This window comes from Bactrocera neohumeralis, chromosome 5 (genome assembly GCF_024586455.1).
Source record: "Bactrocera neohumeralis isolate Rockhampton chromosome 5, APGP_CSIRO_Bneo_wtdbg2-racon-allhic-juicebox.fasta_v2, whole genome shotgun sequence".
NCBI classification, from domain to species: Eukaryota; Metazoa; Arthropoda; class Insecta; order Diptera; family Tephritidae; genus Bactrocera; species Bactrocera neohumeralis.
The window spans coordinates 5,283,258-5,298,986 of NC_065922.1; the positions used below are offsets into that span (position 1 = coordinate 5,283,258).

The following is a 15,729-nucleotide window of genomic DNA, read 5'->3' on the forward strand; positions in this document are numbered from 1 at the left end:
AGTCCCAATACGTAAAATAATTGAGAAGACTGAGAAATATGGCAAGAGGGAACGCGCTAAAGATTATTAATTGACTATACTGTTATTGTGTAACGTTTGAAACGCGGCGAGTTACTCGGCAGCAACTGGCCTGTAAACGTCAACTTTGTATTGTAACTTTTTAATTTTAATGTAGAGGTTTCGTTTGTGTTCACTTGACAACCGCAACTAAACTCTTTCTTAGGCACTATGCATTTCGTTTTTGTTATGTTGGCTCGCTTTTGCAATTTGGAATGGTTGGCACACGTGTGACCCCAGCTCAGCGTGCGAGCCTTACATCCTACGAGCCCATCATCAGCTGTTCGAATGCGTCTTCAACGTTGCTCTCGTCGAGCAGATTCAAACTAGCTATATGCGGCATTGTTGCGCTACGTGTCAACCCACCGCCCAATACAGTTGCTGCAGTCGCTGGCATACCGTTACTGGTCACTGCAGTCAACGATTTGCGACTGGCCGAAATCTTTTCACTGGTTTTGTGACGATTAATAGTCGACTTCTTTGCTCCCGTCGCTGCGGTGGACGTTGTTGCAGTTGTTATTGCTGAACGCATTTCCACTGCTTCGCCACCACCAAGTTGATTTGGCGATTTTTTGCCTGTGAAGTAAGCCGCCACGGTGCGCTGTTTCTCACCGACCTCCGTCTTATCTATGCCCGCCTCATACATGCGCACGTTCAAAGTGTGCCCGGATTTGGTGCGTCGCAGTTCGCTACCTCCAGCGCTGTTGCCGAACTTCGGCGACGTCGCCGGTTGCTGGATGTTCGCTTGATTTTGCATTTGTACAATCTGATTCCACGAATCACTCTTGCTCAAACGATTCGTCCGCGGATGTGCGTCAAAATGCGCGTGCTCATGATCTTCCTGGCGACGGGACATGGATGTGAATGCGCTGATATTGTTAAAAACAATATTGCGCGGTATGAGATCTTCATCCGGCTGCGGTGTGGCCGGGATTTCCACAATAGAGGGTTTCTTCGTTAGCGTTGAGTGCTGAACAATCTGATGTTGCGTATTCTTTATCACTTTAGTGCTGCTTTCGAACTTTTGGGTTTGCGTATTAGCTGTGGGACTCTGATATGAATTGGGCATGTAATGGTGGCGTTGTGGTGGACCGAATTTTTTCAGTATGGGCATATCCTCCTTGGGCAGTGATGACTTTACGATGTCTGGCGTGTCTGCTGGCGCCGATGACTTATACTCCTGTTTAACTATTGTCTTTGACTCCGATATGTAGGCGGCTTTGCGTTGCTGCTGCTGTACGTCGTAGACATTGCCAAGACTTTTGCGACGCAGTTCATTCAACTGCAGCTGCTCTTCCTGTTTATGGTCGAACTGGTGCTGCTTACTAGACACTAGGGACTGTTGTGAGAGCACGCGATTCTGCGCTTGCAAAGGCGTCATTGCTGCGTCGAAACCACGCGTTTTTGGAGCCGCCTGTATTGGCTGATACGCGTAGTGTTGTTCCGAGGTTTGGCTTTGTGATGATGACGACAATGTCTGACTACGTGTGGTCAATTTGGGAGTGGGTTTAGCTCTGGGTTGCGTGGTTTGTAGCGGTAGCTGCTGTGGTCTTTCTTGTGCTGGCAATTTTGTTTGTAATGGCTGGGGTGGAGGTTTCTGGTTGGGTGTATGAGCATATTGTGGTTGGTAATTTGGATGTGATTCTGACAGTGGTGCATTTTGTGCACCTTTTACCGTAGGCTTGGGGGCCACTTGGGGTTTTGGCTGTGTTGGACCCTGTAAGTTGCTTTGTGACATGGGTTGTGTCTGCGGGGCCACATATGCTTGTGGGTTATAGGTGTTTGACTGTAAGTTTTTGACATCCACAGTTTTCCTCGATTGCTTGGATTGTGGCAAAATTTCATCAACCGTGTGAATAGGATTAGGCGTCCAACTTGTACCTGGTGAAGGTAAGTTATGTGACATTGACGAACTAGCTGATGAATTCTCGGAGGAATTGCGATTTCGCTGCAGAGGTAAAGCATTCGGGTGTTGCTTACTATATTGATTTTCTTGGACGGCTTCGGTGGGGTAAGTTACCGTATAAGCAGTTTGTGTTTCACTTGTGTATGGCACTGAGTTGGTGGCGAAAGTGTTAGAAACATTAACCGTCTGATACTGTACTTGTTGTTGTTGTGCCGGAGCTTCATTTTCATTTGAATATTTTGTCCTATCCATGTACGATTGCTGCTCTAATCGGTATTTCTGCTCGGCACGCGCCAATTGCAAGCTTCGATCCATTTGCTGGCTTGGCTTTGGTGGTGTTTTTGGTCTCGGTTTCTTTTGTTTGCTTTGCGCTGGAGCCTTAATTGGATTCTGATTATATTCTGGTATACGATTAGGCTCAAAATTGGTAACTTGAGGAAATAATGGTTCGACAACTGGCGCTTGATATGAACGACCATCTGGAGATAAGCAAACCTTTGGTGACTCCACCTTTCTTACGGGATCTTTCTTCACCTTCGCTATATTACTTCCACTTTTGCCAATATTTCTCATTGTAAGCAATAAGTTTTGAGCGTTGCGTGAGTTTTTGCCGAAGACTTCATCGTCACTGGCATGCGCCGTTCGACGGTCCCGTATTGTAACTGCAGTTTGACTTTGTGGCTTACCCATTACCCGAGTTTCGGCACGATATTCCATTAAATTATCCGAGTCCAAATCGTCATCAGTATAATCAGTTTGTGGCATGGCTAAAATACTGGGACTTGTTGGTGCACTATCTATTGGGCTCGCATAATCGAATTGTCTTGGTGGTGGTGCATCATTGTAGAATGCTTGATTTTCTGCAGGCGGCTCATAGGTTGGATTGGAACTGGTTAAAACCAGTGGTGTTGCATGAGGATCGGTCAGTGAGCTTTCGCGCTGTCGCACATAGTCCGCAGTTATTGACGTCTCAATAGCCGACGGCAGACACGGATAACTTTTGTAGTTATTAGTGCGGGCTAAGTCGGCATATGTAAAGGATATATTTGTTGGCGGTGGTGGAGCTGGGTATATGTTAGTTGTTGATGCGTAAACTTGTGATGGTTGTTGCTGTTGTGGCACATATTGACTCTGTGCAGCCATATATGGATCGGCTGCGCTTGGCAGCGAGGGACGTTTCTTGTATTCATCCATTTGTGGTTGGCTTACCTTTGGCGAACGCAATGAATGATGCCTCTGCAAATATGAATGTTGGTGATTATCATTTTGTGAACGCTCTTCGAAAGTATGCGCTTTCTTTCTGAAATCACTATTGTCTACTGCGGGCTTCGCAACCCAAGGCAGACCAATGGGCGATGAAGTTGTAGATGAGGGTGATGTTACATGAGCGCCATTCACTGACGGTTTTGTGGTCAGGAATTGCGGTGAGGCAGGTGTCAACTGCACGGGTGCTGAGTGGGGTTTCTTGGTGATGGACGGTGGTTGCCAAGTATTTGACTTTTGTGGCAGTTGTGGTATGGGTTTGAAAATGTTATGACCATGTACATCGTTGTTTTCGATGGGTCGAAAAACGGATTGAGGCGCATGCTGGAATTTATTCACCGGTGCTGGTTTGGGCACCGTCATGCTCGGCATGGCAGCATGTTGTGCCGCAGCCAATCGCTCTCGTTCCATTATTTCTCGCTCGTAGAACTCACGTTCAAGGCGATCGCGTTCCTGACGCTCGCGCTCTAAACGTTGACGCTCCTGCCGATCACGTTCAATGCGTTCACGCTCGAGGCGTTCTCTCTCCATGCGACGCAGACGTTCGTTCTCCTCATGCTGACTACGCTGCAACTGGTGCTGATGTGCCAGTTGTTGTTGCTGCTGCCTCTGTTGTTGTTGGTATTGTAAGTACTGTTGTTGTTGTTGTTGTTGATTCTGATTATGTTCTTGGTTCGCCACTTGTTTCTGCCAGTAACTCTTACTTGCGCTGTGTGGCACATGTCCAGGTGCTTGTGGTGGTTTGCCCGTGGTGACCTGTGCTGCAGCACCCACCTCAAACGTGTGCTTTAAATTACCGAATTTATTGGTCCAATTCGACACAGAACGCGAACCGGTCCAACCAAGTCCAGGCTTAGCGCTTTGCTTATTGATGAAGGCTAGAAATTTGTGATCGTTTTCGGTCTTCGGCACGAAAGGCGGCACAGCGTTGCGCACTTTGTGTTTGACATTAACTTGCAGAGTGCGCTTCAATCCCAGTTGAGGAGTTTTCTCTTCTTGTTCCGAATCTGTGTCAAAATCTGGGTTATATTTCTTAGTCTTTGGTATATCGATGGTGTTTGCGCGTTTCATAAGTTGTTTCTTGCTTGAGAAACGGTTAGACTTATAGGCAGAGTCGGGCGAAATATTACCATTTGCGTAAAACTCCTTCTGCTCTTCTTGGTTGTCATTAACAAAAGGTTCAGAATCATTAGTGGTTGGATTCGGCTGAAAGCTTACCGAAAAGTTGCCTGACAAGGGCCGTTTGCTCTTTTGGCCATCATTTTCTCTAAGGGTTGGATGCGCATCACCATTCAAACATACTATAGAGTTCTTAAGTTGATTCGGCACAAATTGATTCGGGCGGTAAAGTGTAGAAGACGAGCTGCTCGTGAGTATGGCACCCGACGAAGGATTCTTTTCGATGGGAAACCATTGTGGTGGCGTAAGTGGATTTGCTGTCATGCCACTTTCTGGCGTTGTGCAATTTGATATATTGTCTATCAACTGCATATCTTCCATGTAGCGACGGGCATCAGCCAATTCTTCACGACTAACACCTACCGTATGGCGGCTGTTACGATTTCGTCGTCGAGCAAAACGTTGCCGATTCGCGCGTTGTCCGTCGCCCTCCGGTGAAGAAGTCTCATCAAACTGTCCACCATTATCGGCCATATTTGACAAATTTACTGCTGCATCACGTGAAGTGAGACCGTTCTGGAGACGTGCGACCAATGCCAACAACGCTTCACGTTTACTACCATCAACCGGTATGTTTTTGCCCTCTTTCAGTGACAACTCGAGACGTGTAAGAGCTGTTGTGACCTCCTCAATTAAATTGGAATCACTTTGCAATTGCAAACTATCACGCAAACCGGCCGCAATGAGGCGCAAGTCCTCACCACTTTCCGTACCTGAGTCCTCCTTTTGAGGAACACTTAACCTATCCAGCTGCTTCTGTTGCGAAGCGCTAACACTATTGCCGGTGATTTTTGGCATTACAATGTCACGTGTCATTGTTGTTTCAGACGAGTTTGAATCTAAGGTTTTGTCAGAGTTCGTGCAATCTGCACTTGTTGGTTGTATATTTGGGTCACTGTGTGTGTGGTTTACGTTTGTGTGGTCAGTGTGGTTTTTACTGTCTTCGCTATTGTGGGTGTTGTTATTGTTGTTGCAATTATTAACAGTACACAAATCACTATGTTCACTAATCTTAATACTACTACTACTACAGCCCTTATTTGTACGTGTGCTAGTGATTGCAGGTAGGTTCAGCTCCGTATTCGGTGCTCTTTCTTGAAAGTTCCGTGCGTTGGCAATTGCGTTTGGCAAACTCTTTTGCAAAATATCTTGCAATAGCGGCACTAGGGACTCACCCTTATCGTCATCGACGGATTTCGAGTCGGTTTTGTCGACACTCGATTCAGCTACACTCTCTTCGTTCGAGTTTGAATTCTTACTATCGCTTTCAACGTCAGCTTCTTCGTTTATTTCTTTTGTGGCAACACTTTCTTTTGCTTCTAAGTTTACTTCTTCAATTTCTTTAGTTACTTGCTCTACCTTCTCTTCTTTTACATTTTCAGTAACACTAGTATCTTTTTCTTTATCAACGTTTTCTGCTTCTTCTTCTTCTTCTTTCTTTTCAATATTATCTGTGGTCTCTTTAGCTTCACTAGCTATGTTGTGACTTGATTTGAATACTTCTTCTTCGCCTAGATCGGCTTCAGCATCACTGTAATCGGTTACAGTAACCTCTTCAATGATCTCCTCGTACTCACTAGCACTGCTTTCATCGACTTCTGGAACGTTTTCGGATATATCACCCGATTTTAAATCTTTTTTCTCTATAGATAGTACAAATACAAAAAAAAAGCGTAAGAATTTATGCTCTAACAGAAACTTATCGACTTCAAAAATGATAATTTGGAATAGTTTTTGACAGTTCGGGTGTAATGTATGAAATTGAAACGAAAACGATCGACAATACACTTGACCGGAAACCCATCAATTGAAACATATCCAAAAATTTTTAGCTGACAGGCACTGGGTATTGAAGGTAACTATTTTGTTTTTTTCTTTTTTTGGAAAGTGGAGCACTTGTCTTCGGTACAACACATGAAATTACAATTACTTTAAACGCACGAGACACGAACTCATCTCACGAAGTGGTACTTGTATGTTTGAATGATATAAACCATATGAAAGAGTTGACAGCAAATGGCGGTTATATGAAAAGTAGAGACGTATGAGCTGAAGTGTATGAAGCGCGGTACGTAAAACAACAACTAAATTGAAGATAAATTGGATAATGGAAACATTATATGTGTACGTTCACATTCAAACGCATACCAACCGCTTAAGTATGTACCTAAAATACTGTATCGGCTGGATACCCAAACTCAAGATTTACAGAGTCTTGCCTAGCTTATTATCAATCTAGAAACAAAATAAAGGTAATTATTATTCCAAAAGGAAGTACTGCCAAGGTAGTAAAGTTGTTTCAATATATATTACTTATGTGTTTTGTGAGCACTAATAATTACCCAACACCGTTATTACCAAAAGGTTTATTTTTTTTTTGCTGATCAATAATTTTTTGAAATTCTCAAACACCAAATTTTGTAAAATAATTTTGCTCCCACATTTTCTAGAATTCAATACATCTTGTCATTACCTTCACGTTCCGCCATTAAATCTCGTAGACGCGCGCGTATCTTCCGGCGTTCTTCGTATGTTGTGGCCTGTTCAAGCTGTGCGAGATTTCATTGATTTTAGTTGGAATGTTTTCAATTTCAATTTTTCAAAATGACTGTAACGAGGCGAAATAAACGGCGTGGCGCACTTACCAATTCCTTTAAGATTTCTTCGTCCCAGATCTCCTCGATATCACAAGTTGTACGGGTAACTGGTGTTGAAGAGCTTCCAGACTTGGTCGTTTTCGTTATGCGAGTGGTTTTCACCTGCAATTCAAGGCAACAATAAAGTAAGTAAGTGAATTTGTGGGCCCAGGAAGTCTTATATTTACTAAATGCAATGAACAAATATACAAAGATCTCTATATGTGTGCATGGATTTATGAAGAATTGTACAATATTTAAAATTAAATAGTACGACTTAACTGTAAATACAAATACAAAGAAATTTCCACACATGGTTGTATGCATGTACATATATTGTGTAGATGAAAAACCACATCCAACAACAGAACTCGGAAGTTAATTAAACTCGTGCGAAGGTAAACGAACTCATTTTCCGATAAATTAAGCAAATGGCCTTATACGAGTATTTCGAGTTTCTTTTCTCATACGAAAATTATTGCGTAGTGAATTAAAACTGCGTCAATGTGAAAAGATGCATGGCGTAAAACATATTTCTTTGTGTTTTGCTAATTGCACACATACTGTTGTATTTAAAATTTGCGATTTCGTAAAATTGGCGATTTCGTAAAATTAATATTACTAAGTTTATTTGAAATGATTTTTCCAAAAAAAAATAAGCAACAGATTTTATATTTTGATTGCTTTTGCTACGCAAAAACAAAAATCATGGACGCCTATATGTAGATAGACGAACTCTAACATACTTTTGTATGTGTGGAAAAAAAACGATGGATAGGGTGGCATTGAACTTGTAGGACCAAAAAATTATCAAAAATAAATAGCGCCAATAGGAAGCGGCTGGATACACTTTTAAAAATCCTTTCCAGTTTTAATAAATTTCATTTAATGCGCTCAATTTTCAACAACTTCTTGTTTTTATGATTTCCTGCCACCTCATATACATATACTCGAGTACTTCAGAGAAAACAAAAAACAATAAAACAAATAATTATTTCAATTGCAAACCATACATTTCCCACAAAAATACGGCCAACCAAGAATTTCACCATTTTTGGTAACAACAATCGGTCGAACGCCAAACAGCCAGCCAAGCGAGCGGCCACATGGCAAAATGTTTTTTCTCTCACTTTATTTTTATTTATTTCTGTCGTAAAGTTTCCGACGTTTTCAAATTTTCGAATTTTTGAAAAATAACAAATAGCCGCAACACGCGTTTCTATTTTTGGACGTAAATCATGTTCAATACGTTGAAGAGAAACGCCTTACAGTACATACAAATGTATGTACTACGATATAGTACAAGCAGGCACACACTGATATATAATTAAAACAAGCAGAAAAAAACATTAAACACAATTCTCAACGAATATACAGAGCAATGCCAGCCAATGTTGCTGTAGAGGCCGTTGTTCTCAGAAATTCAAATCAAAGAAATGCGAGTAAAAGTATGCTCTAAATACACCTCTCCTTGCTTAGTATAAGAGTCTTCGAAATGAAAGATTTTTGTAAACAAAACAAATAATGTCTCACATGTTCTAATTTTATTTATCGAGATCAATTAATTCACCTGCATCTAGCATTGTGGTGTTTTCTTTGCCCTCGCCTACGGATTCTAGTGTTTGTGTATGCTTGCGAGCAATTAAAAAACAAATATGTTTGAGAAGCATCGTCGACCAGTAAAAAGTTGCACTAAACTATATGAAATGCAGCGCTTTGCTGACATCTTCACAGTAGTTACAAAACCTATACTTAGCAACTAATTGGAGTTTTGCATTTCAATATATTAATTAAAGATTAGAAAAAGAGGAAGATAACCTCAAATTCAATTCTGAAGTATTTCTGTAAGTATGTTGTCAATATAGCACTACTGATACCCATTATATCCAGGTATTTTTCCGATTCTAAAAGTTGTGTCATTATGTATGTGTCAGTTAAAATAGTTGATGAGTAACATGACACATAACTTGGTGTTTGCTAAATTTTTGGCACACAAATTAAACATTGCGGCCAATTTTAAGCATTTTGAGATCACAGTCAGTACAAAAAAATCGATAACAATCAACGTAAAGTATTTATTTGCACACTACATTAAAACATAGGAAGTTAGTATACTCCGGTTCTTAAGGATACAAAGAGACAGAAAATCCATTCTATATAACAGATCTTTATCTGCTTGTTTTTGTATTATATTTCCTTACAAAAGTGCAATTGAAATGTTCACAAGGATAATGAAAACCATTTTTTGTTCATTATTCGGAAACAAATTATATTTAGATTCTGAACCTTAACCAAACATCTGATTTGTAACACATTTACAGAGCACCTAGCAATATATTAGAACTTATCAAAATACCCGGGCTAAGTGGTTCGTCGTGACTTAAGAGAGGACACAATAGATTTTAGGTCGCATTGCAATTCTCATCTATTTATTATATCTTATCCTATCTCATCTTAACACATTTTCATATAAATAAAAGCTCTATTTCACAAGCTCTCCAGGATCGTTCGGTAATTACAAAAACAAGACTCACAACTGTCCAATATTCTGTAATATTTATAAAGTGCCCTATGAAACAAACTCATACATTTAAAACCGCTTCTGAGATCTTCGCGGTTTTTTTTTTGTGATTTACAACTTTGCTATAATCTAATATATTCTAAGTGGTTATTTAATTAATAATTTTTCTTTTTTGGCTGAAAAAGCGAGCTTATGTGATAACATTTGTATCGAAAATAGTAATAGGTTTAATGGACATATCTTCTAGACCACTCTAGTTAGAAAAGCCAAAATTCGCTTGGGACAATTCTCATAAGAACTATTACCAACAATGTGAAAACGGATGAAATCGAATTATAACCCCCTTTATTCCCGATTAAAACTTTTTAAAGCGCGATAAATCAGTAATGGAATGTGCCAGAGGCGTTTAAATTTACCTCCGAGATGGCATGAGAAGACTTTATTCGAGACAGTGTAAAAATTGGCAGATGGGCATGACACCGCCCATTTTTTAGTGAAATCATATATCTCTGAACCCGCCATTCCTCTCATGTTCTAATGTGATAGTGCGAAAATGGACGAAATCGGGCTAAAACCACGACTACTTTCTATATACCACAAATTTAAATTTAATTTAATTATTTAATTTTCCAGTATACAAGACAAGAAACAATGAATGTAACAGGATAACATTTTGCACTAATAATTCCTTTAAAGCAAACCACCTTTTGACCAAAAATTTTCCAAATCCAACCAAAACTGTTGAAGACTCGAATAAGTAAACTCCAGTATCCATAGTTGACTTTTGAAAATAAAAAATTTCGGTCAATGTATGGGATATACAATTAAAATTAAGAGAGAATCTTTTCCTGATAATAATATCTCTGTGTATTAAAAATCGCTTGAATCGGGTCAATAATTCCTTGAGCCCCATAAATCTAATATAAAGATTTGCGAATTTCCGGTTGACTTTATACTGCATATATCGGCCAATATTTGAGATATCTCAACGAAAATTACAGAGCATGTTTTACTCTAAAATACATAGATAAAATTGGAAGAAAACCTATCGCCTATGTAACGAATATCGGAATTATCGAACATCCCGCTGATAGGTGATTGTATGTGAGATACCTAAATGAAACCCAGGGAGCATTTTTTTTAGTATGTGACATGATTATAGTTAATAAATAAAATCAGGTCGATACTACCCCAACTCTCATATAATACATATAATGATTATCGTTTTTCACCTTAAGGTATTTCCCTGGATTTGATTCTCGCTGGTTGCAAGTGTATAAAATGTTCGATTACACCCGAACTTAGCCCTTCTTTACTTGTTAATTTGAAAACAGTTCAAAGGCTTTCGGTATATACATATGATAATTTTTATTAATATATTTATACTTGTAGTTATTCAATTCTAAGCGATAGCTTTCACTTAAAGAGAACATTAAATACCAAGCTGGTGTTTTCACACTTTCTTGAAACTTGTTTTTTTTTTTTTTTGTTTTGTGTCTGAGACATTTTGTCTACATTTAATAGTTTCCTACCACCAACTATGAGAATTCTGATCAAATTTGTATGGTTAACTTGAAAAGATTACATAGTAAATGATTAATATTCAGGAGCCTCTTTGCATTCAGAACAAAAAGGGCACCTTTTGTAGAACTCTGCCTTAGTATGTTACGGTGATGGATGGGTAAACGTGATGGATAGAAAACACGTGAATTTCGATTGAAGCAAAACCACAATACCCTTAACAAGTGCACAAAATTTCATGCCAGATTTTAATTTTTATCGATAATTTTGTAGGGCGGCTGTATGCTATGGTGATTCGATCTGAGCAATTTCTTCGGAGAATGTATCGTTGCTTTAGGCAATAATCCATGCCAAATGTCGTGAAGATATCTTCTCAAATAAAAAAGTTTTTCGTACAAGAACTGAATTTTGATCGATCAGATTGTATGCTGCATTCGGATCTGAATTTTTTTTCGAATATTGTACCTTTGCTTTGCACAATAATCCATGCCAAATTTTTTGAATATATATCGACATGCTGATCGTTTACATACATATATTTTTTATAGGGTCTCCGACGTTTCCTTTTGGGTGTCACAAGCATCCTGGCAACTTTAATATACCTTGTTCATGGCATAAAAACCACAAAGCATGTGTTTAATTTTAATTAGATTTTCTAGGTTTCTAAACATATACATACATATATTCTCTAAGTGTGACGTTCTTTTAATTTTAATTAGGAAGTAGCGTTGTGATGTCAAATTCCGTGTACTTGGCATTAAATGAAAGCAGCTATAGATCAATTCGAGGTAAAACAACAAAGAACAGCATTAGATTTAATGCATACAAAAACAAAAACATGTACATATGCACACACACACAAACACATGTATATTTGTAAGTATTTATTTAAGGAGACAACGAAGAAATTGCGCGTAAATAAAAGTCATTGGCATTGAACTGACGCAAAATGACAACTCATCGCCATGACCGAGCCAAAGCAATTCTAATTGATACGCGGCTAAATCTGCTTAGACGTACTACAAGTATTTTACATAGCTACACACAAACATAGGTGCTAATGTATGAATATATATATGTATGTATAAATGTGTGCGAGTCAATGCAGGCAATGACCACTTAATGGAAGTTGTGATTGGGAGTCGCTGACATCGAGGAGGAAGAACATCAAATAAAATAGATAATGGACGCGCATAGGCTTAACGGTAGCACCACAAGGAAAGATTTACACATGAGTGACATTTGGGTGCAATAAATACACGGCTTTTAAAACAAATTTTAGAGAGTGATATAATTAAGAATTTGTATTATTCTAGCATTTTGGCGAATATGCACAGCCACCCACACAAGTCGTTATGTCAAGATAACGCAGATATATGTGTGTAGATATGTGCAAATATATATATACATAATTATATTATATTCACACCTACGAGCACGGATGATTTGGATATTTCGGCAGCACTAAACCAAAAGCAAGGTCAAATCAACAGCTGCGTAGCGTCATAAGCCAAGTTGGATTAGTTTTTTTCACTTTAAAATAATAATTTTTTATAATTTTTGAAAATTAAAAAAATAATTCGTATCGAAGGTGTATTGAACAACAAAATCAGCAGCAATATTTTTAGACACAGCGCGGCGATTTGAGCAAGACCAATTGGGAAAGCAGCGCGCAAATTTCAGACAAATATATTTGCGATACTGAAGTCTTAGAAGAAAAAATAACGGTAGCATGCTGAAACGAATTGTTATGCAAACTTAAAAAAACAACTGTTATACTCAAAACTTTTTCGGCAGGAAATTGAAATGCATTCATTGTGCTTACCCTGTTTTGTAGCGGAAGTGGAAGCGGCCTAAATTGTTCTGAGTGCAACAACTCGAGGCGGAATATTTGCACACTCGCGACACGAAATCTGTGTTATACTGCGCGTTTGCGTTCCTTGTGCGTTTCGGTGCGTATTTGAAAGGCCAGCCACTGCAGCACGTCCAAATTTTTCAAAAATGTTTGTAGATACTTTTGAGCGTACGTACGTATGTATGTATAAGTGTGCTCAAAATAACTGAACAAACCAAAAATAATTTAGTTTTTTCTTTTTGCTTTTTTAGTTATTAGCTATTATTTTTTAGCTGTTTTTGAAATTTTTTCAGATTTTTGGCACGTCGCACTATCACACGCTATCTGTTAAAGAAATAGAAATGCACCATTGAATTTTTAGCACATTTTTGTGCATTGACTGTGCATACATTTGTATGTATGTATGCATAGGTGTGGTAAATGCTTTAGTAGTTGCTCAGAAGTATGCGAAGCATTCGAGTGTATGCAAGTGCTCCATTTTCTTCGCAGATTTGTTTGGCAGTTGAAATCAAAATTTTGTTTAATTAAAATTGCTTGCAACTTATAATTTGATTCGTCGTATTAAGCACTTGTATGTGAACTTTATGGATTCTTTTTTTTAAGAAATTATTATTTGAATATTAATTATAAAAAATGATATATATTCATATCTAAGTATATATGTATATGTGTGTGTGCATGTATGTTATTAATTAAATACCAAAAACGTTAGTTTTTGAAAATTTATATATTTTAATTTTTATGCCGTTAATTAAGTAATAAAAAACTCAATATTTACATGCATGCATACATACATATAATAATATATATTTCCTTTTAACACTATTTTACAACATAACTTTGACTTATTGGAATCAATTTGTGCATATACATATGTATGTATGTACATATATGCTCTATTTTATTTTATATTATTTTATTTCATTTTATTAGTGTACCACTAATTTTCACAAATATGGTTTGATATCTGTAAAGTATTTATTTAGTTCACTAAATATTTAATTAAAAATATTTATTTTTTTTTATTTTAATCGAAAATACATATTTATTTTTTATTTTTCTAATTAAATAAATATTAATAAATTTTTAGTAATTTTCCGCTTTCATACGCGATGCAAGTTGGCACCGACAGCGGCAACAGCAGAAAATAAACTGGCTAAATTCTCCTGAAGAAAGTTTCTGACATTTGTTATTTTTGGAAACGCACATTATAATATACAATACAAACAGACCAATGTATATTTTCAACGCTTTTGACTGTGCGCACACTGTTGTCGGAAATAATTGCAGTATTCACAACCGCGAGTCATAAAACTTGGTGGGTGTAAATTTGCCATTATATTGCAGCGACATAATCGAATAATTTTCAAATGTTTATAATTCTTTTCGTGAAACAATTTAAACACTTTGTAAAACTTGACAAAAACAAAATTCACTGCGGTTGGCGTTAAATAAACACGCTTATCGACGCGCACTTTTAGCACACAGTGTATGTTGCGTTCTCCACGGAAAATAAACTAAAAAAGAATGATTTGAAAATTTTCGAAAATTTTCAAACATAAAAATAGTGCGATCATGGCTATTTTTGTCTCGTATTAGAGCATTTCGTTGGCTGTTTCGCTTTGTTGCTGCTCGCAGAGAAGGTGCCGAGAGGGAATACTGGTCCTCGGCGGGCCCAACTCAGGTGTAGTTATGTACTTATATGTCGTATATATTATATATATATACATATGTATGTATATATATATTTGTGCACAGAGACTCGTTGCACAAAGGTGTAGTTCACTAATTGCATTCACGTTGCACATATACATACATATATGCATATTACATATATATATGCTTGTGTATATATAGTATGTGTGTTGGTACATGCATATATGCCTTATGACAAATGATTAAATAATCGTTTCGAAATTCGACAGTTATTCATTTGACACATTTTTCGCAACGAATTCACTTTACAACGGCACTACATACGCACAAGCTGGTATATATGGCACTTAAATATATATAGATTGTTGTTTTAGCTGCATAATCACTTGTTTTAAATCTCACTTCACTTATGCAGCAATTTATATAATTTCAATATTTAATATATGTATTCTTCATTTACTTTTTGGTCAACTTATTTTCCGGCAACCTACGCCTTAATCACTTGAGACATACAAGTGATCGATTCCGCCTCCGAGTGTGTACTAAATCAGCGAAAAGCACAAATTGTTGCAGGAAGCTAGGAAGCTGGCAAGCACAAGTATCCGGCGGCACCAAAGCAATTCGTACCATATGCACAGAACATAAATAAGAATATATAAATACATCCAATAAGCCAATGTGCTAGCGTATGTGCATATTTCAGTGGAGACCTGCATACACATACACACATACATACATGAATTTATGAACAACTGGTACATGCGCTGAGCGAAATTAAAGAGCAGAGAGTGTGGGAGTTCTCATTGCAAGGAAGATGTGGCTTCTCAGCTGCCTTTTAGGGTTTTATTGTGATCATGATTGAAATGGACCAAAATAGTGAACATTGAAGTGTAAATTTATTATTTACAACTTAAAGCATTAATTTGCATAAATTATTTAAAAAATTAAATAAAAATAAACTTTAACAGCAGTATTGAATTTCTTATTGTCACTTTAAAAGAGTTGAAAAGGTCAGACGCCGAGTCTAGAAAGTTCCATTTTTCTATTATTTACAATTTTTATACCAAACGGTTTGTAAAGGGAGTTCAAGTCTCATTTATTCCGTCAAATAGTTGCTATTTAATTTTCGTTATAC

General features: G+C 37.7%; 1 protein-coding gene and 1 long non-coding RNA gene across 2 annotated transcripts in view; both read right to left on the minus strand.

Moving 5' to 3' along the window:
* The window catches only part of LOC126758154 (uncharacterized), a 62,144-nt gene that overhangs the window by 7,042 nt on the left and 39,373 nt on the right, over positions 1–15,729 (minus strand). Inside the window, exons 11-13 of the mRNA XM_050472246.1 lie at positions 7,051–7,164; positions 6,879–6,954; positions 324–6,048 (exon numbers count right to left, since the gene is read on the minus strand). Coding sequence (XP_050328203.1) covers positions 324–6,048; positions 6,879–6,954; positions 7,051–7,164 — 5,915 coding nt within the window. The remainder of the gene's footprint in view (positions 1–323; positions 6,049–6,878; positions 6,955–7,050; positions 7,165–15,729) is intronic.
* Positions 12,911–15,206, minus strand: LOC126759893 (uncharacterized). Its single transcript, XR_007667115.1, has 2 exons — positions 15,055–15,206; positions 12,911–13,262 (listed from the first exon to the last, which is right to left on the minus strand). It is a non-coding gene; the product is annotated as an uncharacterized LOC126759893 (long non-coding RNA).